The 16,371-nt window shown below is 61.2% G+C and overlaps 1 protein-coding gene across 1 annotated transcript; it reads left to right on the top strand.

The window, feature by feature from the left end:
• Positions 1-2,681: 2,681 nt before the first annotated feature.
• Positions 2,682-10,946, top strand: LHX5 (LIM homeobox 5). Its single transcript, XM_039226247.1, has 5 exons — positions 2,682-2,854; positions 4,928-5,151; positions 5,819-6,096; positions 6,789-6,954; positions 10,579-10,946. Exons 1-5 carry the CDS (start codon positions 2,682-2,684, stop codon positions 10,944-10,946), a joined length of 1,209 nt encoding a protein of 402 aa, XP_039082178.1.
• The last annotated feature ends 5,425 nt before the right edge of the window (positions 10,947-16,371 follow it).

Here is a 16,371-nt window from a genome sequence, read left to right as displayed (position 1 = left end):
CTCCACTTCCAGCCTGGCGCCTCTCTCCTCTCGCGTTCTTGGTTCTCCCGGACCCTGCCCCGCTGGAGCCTGGGGCCCCTCATGCCCCGGGGAGGGCAGAGCCAGACTGCCAGAAACTGGTTTCCTTTGGAGCTCTCCCAGCTCGGCCTAGGGGACCAGGCGAGCGAGCTCCAGTCTACTTGCTGCTGGCCGAGCCCGGCTCGCGTAGACGCCTGTCTCTGGGCAAGCTAGACGATGGAGTAACAGCACCATCAGGCAGAAGCTGCCCGATTTGGGGGGGCTTCTTTTCAGAGACCGAGCTGTGGGTCAGTGTCCCACCTGGCGACTGGCATTGTCAATTCCCTGTCCCCAGCCAGACCACCTCCCCGAGAGACTGGGGGACAGCGCTAATCCTAGACAGGAACAGAGAGAGAAGTAAGCATCTCCGTGCCTCCACCAAATGCCCCAACATGGGCATCCAGAAACCCTGCCCCCATCAAATCCACAAAGGTAATGCTCGCAGTGCACGCACAGCAGGCCCCCCCCCCAAACCTACAGGAGTCACATAAACAAAAACACAGCTCTCCACACGCAGGCACACACAGTGTGACTGGCAGACAAGCGCAGAGCCACAAAATTCTGCACTCATAAACACACTCAACCGAGCTCAGTCACATACACACGGGGCCTCAAGCACACACCTGCTCACCCACACACAAACACACCCATTTGGGGGTTTTTAAGTCAACTTACACATCAGTGCTAGCACACACACACCATAATATTATCCACATGCACACTCACACGTGCAAACACCCTCACGTTTGAGTGTCTGAAAGTCAGCCTACACACATACACACAGACCAACAGAAACAAGAGCACACAGACTAACACACACCGCAGAACTATACACAAATACACACAGATTGGCACTAAGAAAGACACATACCCAAATGTATTCAGGTGATTCATTACTAACTATAAACGGAGGCAACAATGCAACTCTCAAACGGCAAACATTCAGGAACAAACTCAGTAAACGCACCAAACACACATTCACAGCCAAGTCTTGGCACAAACACACTTCTCTGGCTCCAGCCCCAGGCCTACCTACCCTGATAGCCAACGGGCCTCTTTCCCTGAGCCCGATGGAAAAATCCTGCGGAGGCTTCCCCACCTCCCTACCTTGGTGAGCCTAGTGGCCAGGTCGGCCCTTGGGAAAGGAGGCCTGGCCTCTCCCTCCGTCCCCCAGACCCACACCTCCCTCTTCACACGCACCTGAAGCGCCCCCCGCACTCCCCAGGCCCTCGGCTCTCCGCCGAGGCGCTTTTCCTTCCCTCTACGTTGGGTGGAACTTGCACACAGCCCGCGCACGCCACCAGTGCAAGCGCGCCCACACGGTGTCCAACGTTCCGCCCCCACCCCTCAAAGGCCTGACCCACTCACCACGGTGCCCCTACTGGCTGACCCGGGATCTGGAAGGTGCATCGAGGAAAGGAGAGACGTGGTGAACGCCACCTCTGAGCCAGCTTCAGAAAGACCCGTCTGCCCTGGATCGCCTCCTCCCCGTCTCTTCCCCAGAGCCCCGTGGGCGGCGCGCTCAGGCCTGAAACTCCACGGTCGCGGACCAGGCCAGATGCCCCCGTCCCCACCTAGGTTTGGGGCCTGCACGGGGAAAGATACCCAAACGGCACGGCTCGCGCTCCCGCTTGCTCTCTCGCTCGCACGCTCCGGGCTCTCTGGCGCGCGCGCTCTCTCTCTCTCTGTCCCTAAGAAAGGCCGCTGGGCCCCAGCTCCGTGTGTGACAAAAGAAGCCGCCCGGCTCGGGGAACCCCGCGAACCGCGCTGTGGCAGCTCCAGGGCGCAGACCCCAGGGACGCTGGGACGGGGGAGTCCCATCTGGGGCCGCTGGACTGCGAAAGAGGAGGGGTGCACGTAGAGCGCTCTCCGGGCCTCGGACAACTTCTGCAAGTTCTGGGATGGCGAATGGGGCAGGGGTCCGTCTCCCACTAGGCCCTGGAATTCTGGCCCCCAAATATTTATGAGCAGAGAGGGAGGGAGATGCGGTTTTCAGATCGCGCGGCCCCCCGCCCCCAGCCCCAAACTGGAAGGTAAATACTTACTTAGCCTCCGAACCAGGTACAAGCTAATACTCAACAATACTGATGCCTTGTTTTTTTTGCTCTGTCCGGACCGCAACGCTGTAGCCAATTTAGATATGCTATAAATTTAAGAGGTTGCCATGGCCACCGCGCGCCCATTGGCCACCGGGCCCCCTACGTGCCGCGCCACGTCACCAAATCTGAATAAGGATGCGCGAATTAGGCGGCGGCCAGACAAAGATGAGGATCGGGACCGCTTGAAAGTGGGGGAAAGTGCCGGCGCCTCCGCCACCGGGGAAAGCCGCTCCGCGGCGCCGAGGCCATTAGCCACCCGAGACACCTGGGGGAGCCCGGAGCAAGCACTGGGGCGCGCGGCCCGGGGCATGAGGCTGTGAAAGCCACCCCTCCCCACCCCGGCCCCCCCCGGCAGCCCAGCGCCAAGCCAGCGATCGCCCAAGGACTTGACCGGCTGAGTCTTGGTCCGGACCGGACTCGCCCGGCGGCTGCCGAGATCAGAGGCGGAGCGCAGCAGCGGAGCCCGGGGGCCCGAGGGCCGGGGGCCCAAAGGGAGGGCAGGGCGGCCCGAGCCGCCGGGGCGCTATGATGGTGCACTGTGCTGGTTGCGAGCGGCCCATCCTCGACCGCTTTCTGCTGAACGTGCTGGACCGCGCGTGGCACATCAAATGCGTTCAGTGCTGCGAGTGCAAGACCAACCTCTCGGAGAAGTGCTTCTCGCGCGAGGGCAAGCTCTACTGCAAAAATGACTTCTTCAGGTAAGAGGCCGCGCCGCCCCGCCGCCTGCGCGCTCGCCCTGCGCGCACTCCGGGGCGCCCGGGAAGGGGAGACCGAGAAACCAGCCTCCTGGGCTCACAGCCTTAAATGGGAAGCGGGGCAGCCCCGCCGCTCTCCTCCTGTGCTGGGTCCGGGAAGGCGCCCGAGCCCGGGCGGAGGAAGAAGAACGCTGCTTCGCTGTCTCTAGTTCGCTCCTCCAGGCCGGCTTGGAGCCGCCCCCGTGGGGCAGGGCGAAGAAGCCCCGAGAAACTTGCTCCCCGCGCATCTCTGCCCCCTTCCCCGCAGCTGCGACCCCAGGGTGGAAGTTCAAGCCCGGTTCTGAGAGAGGAAGGATTTTTGCCCCCGTTAGGGACTGCGGGAGGCCTCTCTCACCGGGCAGAGTGCAGGAGCGCCAGGGGCCGACCTCTGGCAGGCCAGGGCCCCAGAGCCCTCCTGGACAAACGGAAACTTCCCAACTCCTGGGGCCCAGCCAGGAAGATCTCCTCTGATGACGGAGGGAGGGAACCTTCCTCCTTGCCTCCCCCCCTCACACACCACCACCCCCGCCCCAACTCCTTAAACATGTTCTCCCGTGTTGAGATGTACAAACGAAATCCAAGCTGAGAATCAGGACCTCCGGGGTCCAGTCTGCGATGTGTCACCTCCCTTTGCTACCCACACGGGCCCTCAGGTGAGCCAGGGCGGATCACTTTCCTGGGCCTCAGCCTCCCCAGCTGGGAAACGCCAAGGCAAATGACCTGAAAGGCTGTGGGTTTTTCCGCGGCTCAGCCCTGCCTGCTTCCTTCTGCCAGGCACCAGGAGCCGGCTTTGTGCGTGCGAATTCCCGGGCATCAAGGGAAGGGGGGTCGTGATTAACACCGTGGAGAAAGGCTGCTCTCCCGGCCCCAGCAGCTAGGCACTAGGGAATTTGAATAGGAGAAAATGTCAGCCTCGGCTTTACACGTGTAAACTCCCTGGCTCTGGAGGCCCGAGGCCCCTAATGTGGCGGTGCTTGCAAAGTGCCTAATGATTTTTGATAAGGTGCATATGGCCAATTACACTGCTGGATAAGGCCAAAAGTGACTTATGGCTTCTAATGCCCTCACTACATCAACGTCACCCAAATTCGCCCTGTTTAGAGACGTGGGTATGAGTAGACGTGGGGCCCCAAAGTCCTGGGTCCTGGCTCTCCTCCTCATCCCACACCTCACCCCTCCCAGTGCTGGCCTGCACCGTGCATTTTGGGGGAGGCTGCCCTTCTCCAAGTGCGCCAGGAAGAAAGAAAAGGATTTAGATCCGGGAACGCGGGAAGGGGGGATTGGAGAGGTCCTGTGTACTGGCCATGCAGGGTTAGGACTGCCTTCTGGTTACCTTCTCCCAATTCCTGCCAGGGCCAGAGACTGGGGGCGGGGGGGGGGGGGGGAGAGACTCAAGCTCTGCTTTCCAGACACCACCGCTCCGAGGCCCTGCTGTCCACAGGCTCCCCACTAGCTCCAGCGGGTCCCAGAGTGGGGGTCCTGGAGGGCCTCCAGTGCTGGTGGCACTGGGAATCAGCAAAAGCTTCCTTCCTTCCTGCTCAGGTGCAGCTCAGAAGAGCCCCCCACACCGCTGCTAGGAACTGCCATCCAGGACGCCTGCCCTTACCTGGCCCCGGGCAGACTGGAAAGGGATCCAGGAGGCCAAGCAAAGAGTGGTCCAAACCTGGCTTGCCTGGCTTAAAACGCACCCTAACTCGGAGAGCCAAGTTTGCCTCAGGAGAGCAGCCCAGGCAGGGATGGGGTGACACGTCCGGGGTGCTCTGGCCTGTGTTTGGCTCAAGGCTGCCCCCGTGGCTGGAAGCCTGGTGGAGTGTGGAGAAACCGGAATGAGGCAGGACAGTCCCGGCCCCAAGAACGGCCCCAGGGCATTTGTCTCAACCTCTCTTGCACCAGCCAGAGAGTATAGGATCGGGGTCTCATTTGACAGATGGGGACATGGGGGCGTCTGAGAGGCTGGGGTGTGTGGGAGGAGGCCAGGGGCTCGAGAGGCTGGGGCACGGGACTGCTCCGGGGTGACGGGCCGCGGTGTGTCTGCAGGCGATTTGGCACCAAGTGCGCAGGCTGCGCACAAGGCATCTCTCCCAGCGACCTGGTGCGCAAGGCCCGCAGCAAAGTCTTCCACCTCAACTGCTTCACCTGCATGGTGTGCAACAAGCAGCTGTCCACGGGCGAGGAGCTCTACGTCATCGATGAGAACAAGTTCGTGTGCAAGGATGACTACCTGAGCTCCTCCAGCCTCAAGGAAGGCAGCCTCAACTCAGGTAGGAGGCCGCCTCCCCTCCCCAGCCTGAGGGCCTAAGGCCCTGCGGCCCCGCGGCCAGCCTGGCACTCTCCGCTCTTCCCCCTGCATGTGTTCTGCGCCTGGCTCCGAGCTCGCCACTCCCAGCGGGCATTTCCAGGGCAGATGGAAGGGACGGGTTAAGGGGGACAGCATTTGGAGTCTGTCCTACAGGGCACGGACTATGAGCTCCTTCCTGCGCTCCATCCTCTGAGGGGCCTTTTCCAAGTTTCCTGCCTCCCGCAATTTGGAACCACACAACCTCCCTGCCCCTCCCTGCTTTCTGAATCTTTTCAGCTCCTGGTCCGGAGGGCGATCACTGGGGTCTGGAGGAAGGAGAGACGGGAGAAGGCATCTGTGGCCTCCTCCCCGTCCCCTCTCCGTGAAGGCCGGGCTCCCGTAGAGGCCGTGCCTCCCCCTTACCCAGGCAATAGCGAAGAGCGCTCGAGAAGCGCCTCTGCGATGGCCAGGCCCCGCCTGGAGGGAGTGGGCGGGCGCCGGGCCCCTGGGGGAGGGGCCGCCGGACGGCCCGGGAGGGAACCCGGCGCGGGTGGCGGGGGTCCGGGGTCGGCAGGAACGGACTACCGGACTGGAGAGACCTTGGGCCGCCGCTGACGTCGCTGTTCCGTTCCCGCTCTGTGCGCCCGCAGTGTCCTCCTGTACGGACCGCAGTTTGTCCCCGGACCTCCAGGACCCTCTCCAGGACGACCCCAAGGAGACGGACAATTCGACGTCGTCGGACAAGGAGACGGCCAACAACGAGAACGAGGAGCAGAACTCGGGCACGAAGCGGCGCGGCCCGCGCACCACCATCAAAGCCAAGCAGCTGGAGACGCTCAAGGCGGCCTTTGCCGCCACGCCCAAGCCCACGCGCCACATCCGCGAACAGTTGGCGCAGGAGACCGGCCTCAACATGCGCGTCATCCAGGTGCGGCTGGGCCCGGGCTACCCTTTCCCAGCCCGGAGGAGCCCCGGAGGCGGAGGCCCACGGGAGCTTCCCACCCAGCCTCCGGGGCTAAGGAGTGCGCCGAGTTCCGGCCTGCCGCAGGGCAGCCTCTGTGCCCGAGGTCAGGGCTGGCTGGTCAAACTCCTACCCGAAAGATTCTGCAAAGTCCCGCTGTCCTCACGGTGTGATCTTGGGCGGGTCGCTTCGCCCCCTCGGAATCCCGCCCCCTCCCCGTTCAAGGAGTTTTAAGCCTCGCTGGGGGTACCCCACCTTCCCCTTCCTATTTCGGAGCAGAGAAGAAGGCAAGGTTCTTCTCCACGTGGCCCCTCCCTGCGCCGGTGCGCGGGCAGACAGACAAACGGCCAGATCCCGGCTGCGAAGCCGAGGGGCCGGGACCAGAGCCGCGCAGGGCGGGAGGCCTTTATAAAGCCGTCAGGCCGAGGGCGGGCCGAGGACCAGGAAGCCCAAGTCTTTATGAGTCGCCCCACGGGTCCGCGAAATCCTTCACCCTTGGCTGGTTCCCCGAAGCCCCTCTCCACCTCTCCCGGCCTAATCCGCCCGGCCCCCGCCTCTGGGCAGTCTTGGGGAGGAGGCTACAGAACCCAGAAGGAGCGGCCTGGGCAGGAAGGAGAGGGCACCCCGGATCGGAGCTCACAATCCCTGCTCTGTCCCAGGTGTGGTTCCAGAACCGAAGGTCCAAAGAGCGCAGGATGAAACAACTGAGCGCGCTGGGCGCCCGGAGACACGCCTTCTTCCGGAGTCCGCGGCGCATGCGTCCGCTGGGCGGCCGCTTGGACGAGTCCGAGATGTTGGGGTCCACTCCGTACACCTACTACGGAGGTAAGCCCCCCCCCCCCCGCCAGGAACGCGCCGCCCTACACCCAGGCCCGTGCTGTCCTGGGGTCTGAGGACGCACATCCGGATCCGGGGCGCTGTTGGCCGCCCGGGGACCCCCTCCCTCCCTCCTACTCACGCGGGACGTACACAACCATGAACACACCTTAACAGACACACAGCGACACACGCATGCACGCTCAGCCAAAGATACCTCTTGGACACAAAATCAGACACCCGTACCGCGATACACACAGATAAACACCCACGCACCCACGCAGCGCACACGGGTACACTCCCTTGCGCCCTCACTGGAGTTGAGATCTCAGGGGCGCAAATCTGGACACATGATCACACACAACACACAGGTGTGTGCCACTCCCCAGTTACATTCAATGACAAATATACCCAGAGACGTTCACAGGCTCACACATTCCCAAGCATCGTGCCGAGGCCAGCACTCGCAGATCCACCTGCACCCTGTGCCCGCCAGACACGCAGCCTTCATGCTGCCCTTGCCCGTGGCCTGGCGCACTTGGCGTGAGCAGGAACACGGACGCTGGAGGGCAGCTCAGGCAACAGGGGCGAAGGGGTCAGGATCCGTCCTCGACTGTGCTGTGCGCTGTGCGCGCTGGGTGTCTGGCCCTGTCAGCCGATGCCCGCGTCGCCCTGGGCGGGACTCCTGCGCGGGCTCCAGCATCAAGCACACCAGTGGTCATGAGGGTTGGAGGTACAAGAACTGGTCCCGCCAGTTACCCACTCCCTGTCTTTGGGGCTGCAGGGGGCAAGGGGCTGGAGTTTGCGGGGAGGAATTCCGCTCTTGGCGTCCGGGGCTCAAGGCCTGGGTGAACTCTCCTCTTGGTCACTCCTTTTCTTCCCTCCCTCCTCTTCTCCTTCATCCCTTGTCTCCTCACCCCTCCATTTCCCTCGCACCTGCTGGGCCGGCCGGTTCCGACCGCCCCCTCCCACTTCCCACTACCCTCCCAAATCCCTCACCAAGGTTTTTAGAGACCCCGAGTGCGCGCTAGGGAATCCGCTCCTGGTCCTGCACTTCGCCAACCTTTGGGCTCAAGGAAAACCCCTCCCCCTCCGATTTGTTTCTGAGCCTCTGAATTTGGAGAGCGCCAGGAGTGCTTGTGCCTCCGACAGATCTCTGCTGGGTTGCTCAGTGCCACAGGCCTATGTGGGGGGCTGGTGGCCCAGTTTGGGGAGAGGCGACTTTTCTTAGAAACGTGGGTTTGGAGGCAACGCGAGGCCAACGGGTAGGCGCCTGGCACACAAGCTTCCGGGAAAGGAAGGCTTCCTACACTGTCTGCCCGGGTTAGACCTTCCCTCCCGCCAGGGCAGCCAGAAATTGTGGGCATCTTGGGCGGCTGTGTTTTGGAGGAGGCTCTGCCGTGGCAGAGCCCAGGACAGCTCGGAGGTGCATGCGTCCGGGGGTCACCAGCTCTCCCTACCCATCTGCTCGGCACACGGTCGCGGTGGCTGGGCGGTGCGGTCCGGAATTTCTCCCCGCCTGGGTAATTAAGGCAGGTCTCCCCGAGGACTCCTGTGCCCCCGACCAACCCCATGCCTCTACCCACGCGTGTGCTGGTTGGGGGGTGGGGGCCAGGACCCGCGGGCCCATCCTTCTCCGGGATCGGGGGGCCAGGACCCCCGCCCCCCAGCCCCAGGGAGGCAGCCCCGCCTAATCCGCGCTGGGAGATCCCGGCGGCGGCGGCGGCGGCGGCCGGCAGCGGGCGAGAAAGGGGCTGGGCGGCGGGGCCGGCGGCTCCCCGTGGGAGCGCGGACAAAGCCCCAGCTGCGGCTTTTGTGCCCTTTTCAGACGGCGTTTGTTCCTATTACCTCCGGCCCGGCCGCCATATGGGCGGAGGCGGCGCGCTGCGCGCGGGGGCCGCGGCCCTGGCGGGCTTTGCCGGCTCGCTGCGAGCCGCGGCCGGCCCCCATCCCCGTCCCTCAGGGGCCCCCAGTTCGCCGCTTCCCACCTTTCTCTTCACTTTCGGGGAGGATGGAACGAGTGGTTTAAAAACAAAACAAAACAAAAGTAATCGGGGAACGCTTTCGCGGTGCCTCAATCGTCTACAAGCCGCGCCTCCGGGCACCTCCGTGCGGACTGACTTCGGGGTCTGGAAAGGGAAGGGGGCCGATGGCAGGGGACATCCAGAATTCGCCCTGGCCACCGAGACCCCACGACCGAGTGCGAGGGTGGGTGGGGGTGCGCTGGTTTTCCCACCGCACAAAGCGGGTTATCGTCTCCAGTGCCGGCTACAAGGTGCTCCTTTCGTGGGGTCCCACACCCCAGACCTTCAGGGGCGGAGGAGGGGGGGAGGCTGCCTGGGAAGACCCAAGGGAAGGGGCGCTGGAAGGAGGGGAGAGAGTTGATGCGGAAACAATTTGAGAATAATGGGGGGGGGGGCTGTAACCCGGAGTCCCCGCGCCCCCTGATTTTGAGGGCAAAATGCGATGTGTGCATTTTTCTGGAGAAAGCCCATAGCTATCACCAGATTCTCTAAAGGACTCAGTGTCCCCAAATGTTTCCGAAGCTGGGTGTCCTGGCAGACCCGCCCGGGATGGGACTGAGGGACCCAGCCTTCCCGCTGAGGTGCCCACGAAGCGTTGGACGTGACCAGGCGGATGTCCCTCCCTCCTTCAAGCTCCAGGCCTCTGGTGAGGCCGGCACAAATGATGGGACCCCCACATTCACCCAGAAGGTGGCAGGGCAGTATTTGAGGGGGCAAAGGACTGGCCGGGTTGGTGGGATGCTGGGGGGGGGGGGGCGGTCAGAGTTCCGGTTGCCAGGTCCCCAGCTCGTCAGCTGCTGGGGCAGGGGACCAAGTCCGGCTTCTCCCTCCCTCCCCCGCCGGGGTCGCCGGCCCCACTAGGCCAGTTCTTCCCGCCCAGCTTTTCTCGGGGCCTCGGGTGGCGCCCGGGGCCCTTCGCTGGGTTTTCACACCACCCGGCCCATCTCGTCTTTCTCTGGGCTCCTCCTGGAAGATCGATCGCCCGGGTCTCCGGCTTGGGCTTGGGCTTGGTGCCTCTGGGTCTCTTTTCTGACCTGAGTCTGGGGGCTTCCTGCCGCGTCCCCTCTTCGCTCCCGTGTCACACGGTTCCCTGCCCATGTCCCACTGACCCTGTCCCTGGCTGTTTCCGCGCCTCTGGCTCTCGGAGGACCTCCCCCGTTCTCAGGCAGCGTCTAGGATGGTTCACGGTCTCTGTGTGTCCCGGCCACCGTCTCCCTGCATCTCTGGCTGTCGGGGAGCCTGTGACTTTGAAGTCACGATATTTTTCTGTCTGTGCTCCTGGCTCTGAGTCCCTTCCTCGGGTCCTTGCGTCTCTCAGCCTGGGTCCTGGGCCTTTGGGCAGCTCTCATGGTCTCCCTCGGGGACACTGGCCCGGGTGGGAGGGTGTGCGCGCGCGCGTGTGTGTGTGTGTGTGCGCGCGCGCGCGCGCGTCCTCCGCCTGGTCGGCCGGCCGCTCTCGCTCCCCCTTGGTCTCCGCAGGCCTCCCCGCGGGGCTCCACAACCTGAGTCGGTGCGGCCCGGGCCCCCCCCTTTCCCCCGTCCGCCCCCCGCGGCCTTGGGGCCTGGCCGCCTCTGACCTGTCCCCGTGTCTCCCCGCCCCCTCCCGCAGACTACCAAGGCGACTACTACGCGCCCGGAGGCAACTACGACTTCTTCGCGCACGGCCCGCCGTCGCAGGCGCAGTCCCCCGCCGACTCGAGCTTCCTGGCGGCGTCGGGGCCCGGCTCGACGCCGCTGGGCGCGCTGGAGCCGCCGCTCGCCGGCCCGCACGCCGCCGACAACCCCCGGTTCACCGACATGATCTCGCACCCGGACACGCCGAGCCCCGAGCCGGGCCTGCCCGGCGCGCTGCACCCCCTGCCCGGCGAGGTGTTCAGCGGCGGGCCCAGCCCGCCCTTCCCCATGAGCGGCGCCAGCGGCTACAGCGGACCCCTGTCGCATCCCAACCCCGAGCTCAACGAGGCCGCCGTGTGGTAAGGCCGCCGGGCCGGGCCGCCCCCGACGCAGCCGCGCGGACCGACGCGCCGCCCTCGGGGTTCCCTCTCGGGTCCGCACGCAGCGCAGCTGCTGCTCGGCGGGGCGCGCAGGGGGCGCCCCGGCGTCCGCCCCCGCGGGGCTCTCCCGGCGGCGGCTCGAGCGGTGCTCGGGACCGAAGTCAGTACTGCGGAGGGTCCAGAGGTTCCAAGCACGCGCTCGCTCTAGGCTTCCCCCGACCCCCGCCGCCGCCCACCACCACCTCTCCGGACCGAGAGAGGCTTGAAGCCCAGAGGCGCAGCCGATCCCCCACCCCCGCTCTCCGCCGCCGGCCGCGTGGCATTGGGTACGCTTATTTCTCACTCCGCTTTCCCCGTCTTTAAAACAAGATGGTAAGGAAAAGAGAGAGAGATGGAAGGGAGAGCGAGGGAAGGGAGCAAAATGAGGAAGATGGAGAGAGCGCGAGAGGCGCGCGCTCGAGGGGTGGGGGTGTCACCGGGAGGAAGAGGAATCCGCCTGCGCGCGGGCGCCCCCTGGTGGCCACACTTGAGGATCAAGGTCAGCTCTCTGGGAAGGGGGCGGTCCGGACCTCGCGGGCCCCGGGCCGGGCACATCCCCCACCCCCCACCCCCCACCCCCACCCCGCTCCGCCTTTCCTTCCTTGGACTTTTATTGCGAGCCCGGGGGTCCAGGCCAGACTGGAACACTCGCCCACCCTGCTCTCCCCCCTGGCAAGGGCAAACCGCCAAGATTTCCGGGCTCCGGCCCACAGACCACCCTCCCTGCCCGGGGCCTGGAGGCTGGGTCGTCAGGATGTACAGTATTATACTTTTTTGGAAGTCGAACGCTTCTAGTTTCCTTATTTTGTATAAAGAAGAAACAAATAAAGTATGTTTTTGTGTTTACTGTTTATTTATTGTACTCTAGTTATCCGGGGTTGGACATTTTTATATTTTTAAGAGGAGGGAGGGCAGAGCGAGAGGGAGGGGAGGCAGAAAAAGGTTTACCTAAAAAAAAAAAAAAAAAACACGAAAAAAACACAAAAACACAAAAAATCAACTTTTTTTTAAAAAAAAGAAAGATTAATAAAAAAATGCTTTTTTTCCCTCAGTGCTGTGTGGCTTTCTTTTGTGTGTGTGCCTGCCGTCAGCCGCTCAGGGTGAATGGAGCCATTCTTTTCTCTAGTCCACGTGTCCCTCATAACACAGACTCACGCGCTCAGCCCTCTGCATCTGAAAGGGGTGCTTTTGAGAACCAGCAGGTAATGAACGTGGCTGCCATTTTTTTTGACAGCTACTGTGTGCTGGGCACAGGATAGCCCGATTCTTTAATGCTCTCCTGCTTTATGTAATATCCTGCCTCTCACACCACCCTTGGCCGGGCGCACAGTAGGCCTTCGAAGTAGTCGGTGAATGCCTGACGGTGGCATTTGTTTGTCGTCAGCGTGTCAGGAGAATTCAGGCCTCACTCCTGATGAGCCCCCTTCGGGCTGTGCTGTGCGGGCTGGGAAGCTAGTTATCTGCCAGGCTGTGTTAGGACACAGGTGCCCCCCGGGCAGAGGAGAGTCAGGCTAGGGTCCTCTGGCTTTCTGATGCTAGCCTGCTGACACCCTTAAGTAAATCAGCATCTGCATGACGGAAAGTGCTGGGTGAGATTCACTACCTGAAGACAAGTCCCGCCTTCCTTTTACCTGAGTTTCCTTACTTCCAAAAGTGGGGATTGGAGGGAGGGCTTCCTACCTTGGCTTCCCACTCAGACACTGTAGGTTCAGAAAGGCAGACGAGGTGGGGCGCCCGGGTGGCTCAGTCCAGTCCGTTAAGCGTCTGACTTCTGCTCAGGTCATGATCTCACATCCATGGGTTCGAGCCCCATGTAGGGCTCTGTGCTGACAGCTCAGAGCCTGGAGCCTGCTTCGGATTCTGTGTCTCCCTCTCTCTCTCTGCCCCTCCCCCACTGACTCTGTCTCTCAAAATAAAGACATAAAGAAAATTTTATAAAGAAAGAAAGGCAGAGGGAGAGAACAGTAAATGGAAAGGTGTCCTGGACGGGGTCCCTTTTCACCCAAGCTGGGGGGAGGGGCTGCCCACCTTAGTGGCAACAGGGCCAGGAGGGAACGAGGGAGATGAGAAGCCAACCACCAAGGAATGGGCACCACCAAGGAATGGGCACATGCTAAGAGCCCTGCTCATCCGTTGTTTAATGTGGGCTTTGGGGGAAATAACGCAAGGTGGCTTGGCTTTTTCTTTCCTTTCCCTGACACTCATTTGTCTTTTTTTTTTTTTTTAAATGTTTTTATTTATTTCTAGGAGAGAGAGAGACAGTGTGAGCAGGGGAGGGTCAGAGAGAGAGGGAGTCACAGACTGAAACAGGCTCCAGGCTCTGAGCTGGCAGTCAGCACAGAGCCCGACGCGGGGCTCGAATCCACGAACCGCGAGATCATGACCTAAGCGAAAGTCGGACGCTTAACCGACTAAGCCACCCAGGCGCCCCTCATTTGTCTTTATCAGACCAATGCTCTGTGCTCATTGAGGAAAATTTAGAAACTTCAGTAAACACAGAGAAGAGAATGTAACCCGCCCCCCCTGACTCCCGAGCACCTTGGTAATGTATTTGGTACATTTCCTTCCAGACTTTGCTTTTCGTCTTCATTTTGAAAACCTGAGCTCGTTCTCTGCACACTGTATGATTACGTCTGGCTCACTCAGCAAGGTCTCCCGGGTTAATAAACTGATCGTAGTCAGAGCTACATCATCCTCTGTAGTGACTGGCTAAACCTTCCTGGCGATGGGTGACCCACCTTTTTTTGGTTTTTAAATGTTTTATTTATTTTTGAGAGAGTGGAAATGAGGGAGGGGGAGAGAGACATGGGGGCAGAGAGTCTGAAGCAGGCTCTGCGCTGACAGCGGCGAGCCCAGTGTGGGGCTTGAACTCATGAACCGCGAGATCATGACCTGAGCCGAAGTCGGACGCTCGAAAGACTGAGCCAACCAGGCGCCCCGGGTTTTGTTTACTTTTTAACCAATTCTATTGTTGGCCATTTGGGTCTGTTTCTAATGTTTTGCCACTTTAAACCATGCTGGAATAAATATCTTCATCACTAAATCTGTAGACTGTCTCAGGGTAGGTATTATTTGCCCCTGTAGGATACTCAGAGAGCTCAGGGGACTTGCCCAAGGTCACACAGCCGGGGAGTGGCAGAGGAGGGATTCAGGCCCATGTATGTAACGGGTTGTGTTTCTACTCCATGATGGTGCCCTGACTGTAATGGATCATCGAGCCCAGGAGACAATTTACAAGATTCTGGGCCCTATCTCTGCCAGGGCCCCCAGGTGAATTCTGCAAATTCTTGTGAATTTTGCAAGAAGGGCTCACTTAGAACTTTCACCAGAGAGAACCCTGAGCAAGTGAAGTACAGAGGTGTGGACTCACCTTCACTCCCCTGCAGACAGGCTTGTGATGGGGTCACGGAGGCAGGGGAGGAGGAGGGGAAGGGGATTCACAAGAGAAAGGAGGGCTCCCCCCACCCCAGCCCTGCCAAGTCACGTGACCCGCCACTCAGACCTCCCCACCCCAGCTGCCGAGAGGTGGAAAGACTGAGCAGAGATATCAACTCTGTCCTGGGGGCAGCCAAGTGGGCCTACAGGGTGAGAATTCCTTCCCAGCCCTCCAGCCAGCTACACACACACACACACACACACACACACACACACACACGTACAAAAACACGTGCACAAACAGAAACACCCACAGATACAAACAATGGCACAAGCAGGTGGACACACTCCTGCAGATGTACACACAGGACACGCCTGGTGAGAGGCACACACCGCACACTTGTGCACACACGGGTGCGTGCAGTCACATGCACACTAACGTGCACACCCCCCGCGCTTGTGTGCAGCATGCTTTTGTGCAGACATGCAAGTGCAGACAAGTGCACACACGCATGTCCACACATCTACACCTTGGACCCACGTGCCCAGTCCCCAGGGACACACACAAACCCAACCCTCATATCCTCGTGAACGTGTGCGCACACACATATACAGAGTATATGCCTGCCCTTCGCGTGCCCGGTTGCAGTCTGGGAGAACCGGGAGTCTGGGAGTGGAGGGAGCCCACCTGTGTGTCAGGGAATGCGTGAGTAGCCCTGGGGTGGTCCTGTCAGGATTTCTGAGGGAGGTTCCAGAAAGAGGGATGTCTGTGGAGTCAAGATCATTCTTGGGCTAACTCCCAGGGCCCTCCCTCTGAGTGTTCCTGAGTGAGGAGGGGTGGGAGCAGAGGTCTCCTGGGAGTGGGATGGGGGCAAAGCAGAGCAAGGGTCCTGGGGTCCGAGAGGCTCTCTGGCTGCTCACTGTACTGCCTTTCTGAGCCTTGTTTTGCTCTGCTGCAAAATGGGCTCACCATGGCATTTCGTCCCCATTGGAAAGATGTCATTCAACCTGTGGCCAAGGATCAGGAAGTCTGGGGCCTGGGTTCAATCCCCACCCCCACCCCCACACTCACACCAGCTTCCTTGGAAGCCGACAAGCAGGGCGTTGGAGGAGGTTGTCAAATCTGCTGGAGCCCACACCCCCTGCTGTGAGCTCATCTCAACTCCTCAAGTGCCTTCTTGGACCCAGGGACTCTGAGAGGAGAGATCTCATCCCCGCCCACCTCGTCATGGTGCCCTTTTGCCTTGCAGGTCCTAAGTTAGGGGGGGCGGGGAAAGGGGAGGGCCGGGCGGGTTCGCTGGTCCCTAGGCACCACGACCATTTTCTCAAAGTGTGATCAGGGGACAGTGCCTGCCACGAGTACATAACCCCCCAGGCCTCCTGGCCCCTGGCTGGCACCGCTCCCGGGCACGGCACCCCAGGTGCCCCACACATTTAAGCTCCCGAGCTGATGCCGATGTCCCCCAAACATTCAGGACCACTGCCCAATGAAGTCTTGCACACCTGGAGTCCACGTGGACCCTCAGACGCCCTTCAGCCTGAGCGTTGTTATTCCCACTTTGTAGATGAGAAAACTGAGCCCCAAGACGTGAAGTGAGCTGCCCGGGGTCACCCAGCCAGGGAGTGGCAGACCCAGGGTTTGAAAGCAGGACTTCTGCGTCCAGAGCCCATGTTGCCCCTGGACCCAGGACAGAGCCTGACCCAGGTAACGCCTCGTTCTCTGTGGAATAACTACAGGAATGAATGAATGAATGAATGAATGAATGAATGAATGAATGCACTCCAGTGGCCATAAAAGGACATTCTTTAAGAGAGACTCTAATGAGTGCGAATTCTCACTGGTAGCAGCCTCACTGGATTTTTTTCCGGGGTCAAACAAAACCAGCCAGAGGGCAAAGGGCGTAAGGAAAATTGCCAAGGTCAAAACACACAAGGACTTCCGGCTTCTCCATGCGCGCCCCTGTTTCTTTCACTCTCCTTGCCCACCGCCATGT

Source organism: Hyaena hyaena, unplaced genomic scaffold (genome assembly GCF_003009895.1).
Source record: "Hyaena hyaena isolate Hyena2069 unplaced genomic scaffold, ASM300989v1 scaffold_0, whole genome shotgun sequence".
In the NCBI taxonomy this organism is placed as follows: domain Eukaryota; kingdom Metazoa; phylum Chordata; class Mammalia; order Carnivora; family Hyaenidae; genus Hyaena; species Hyaena hyaena.
The sequence above is the reverse complement of the archived record's forward strand: the minus strand, read 5'-3'. Positions and strand labels throughout refer to the sequence as shown.

Coding starts and splice junctions, on each gene's coding strand:
- LHX5 (XM_039226247.1), top strand. CDS start 2,682: ATGATGGTGCACTGTGCTGGTTGCGAGCGGCCCATCCTCGACCGCTTT. Junction 2,855..4,927: donor TGCAAAAATGACTTCTTCAG/GTAAGAGGCCGC, acceptor GTGTGTCTGCAG/GCGATTTGGCACCAAGTGCG. Junction 5,152..5,818: donor GGAAGGCAGCCTCAACTCAG/GTAGGAGGCCGC, acceptor GTGCGCCCGCAG/TGTCCTCCTGTACGGACCGC.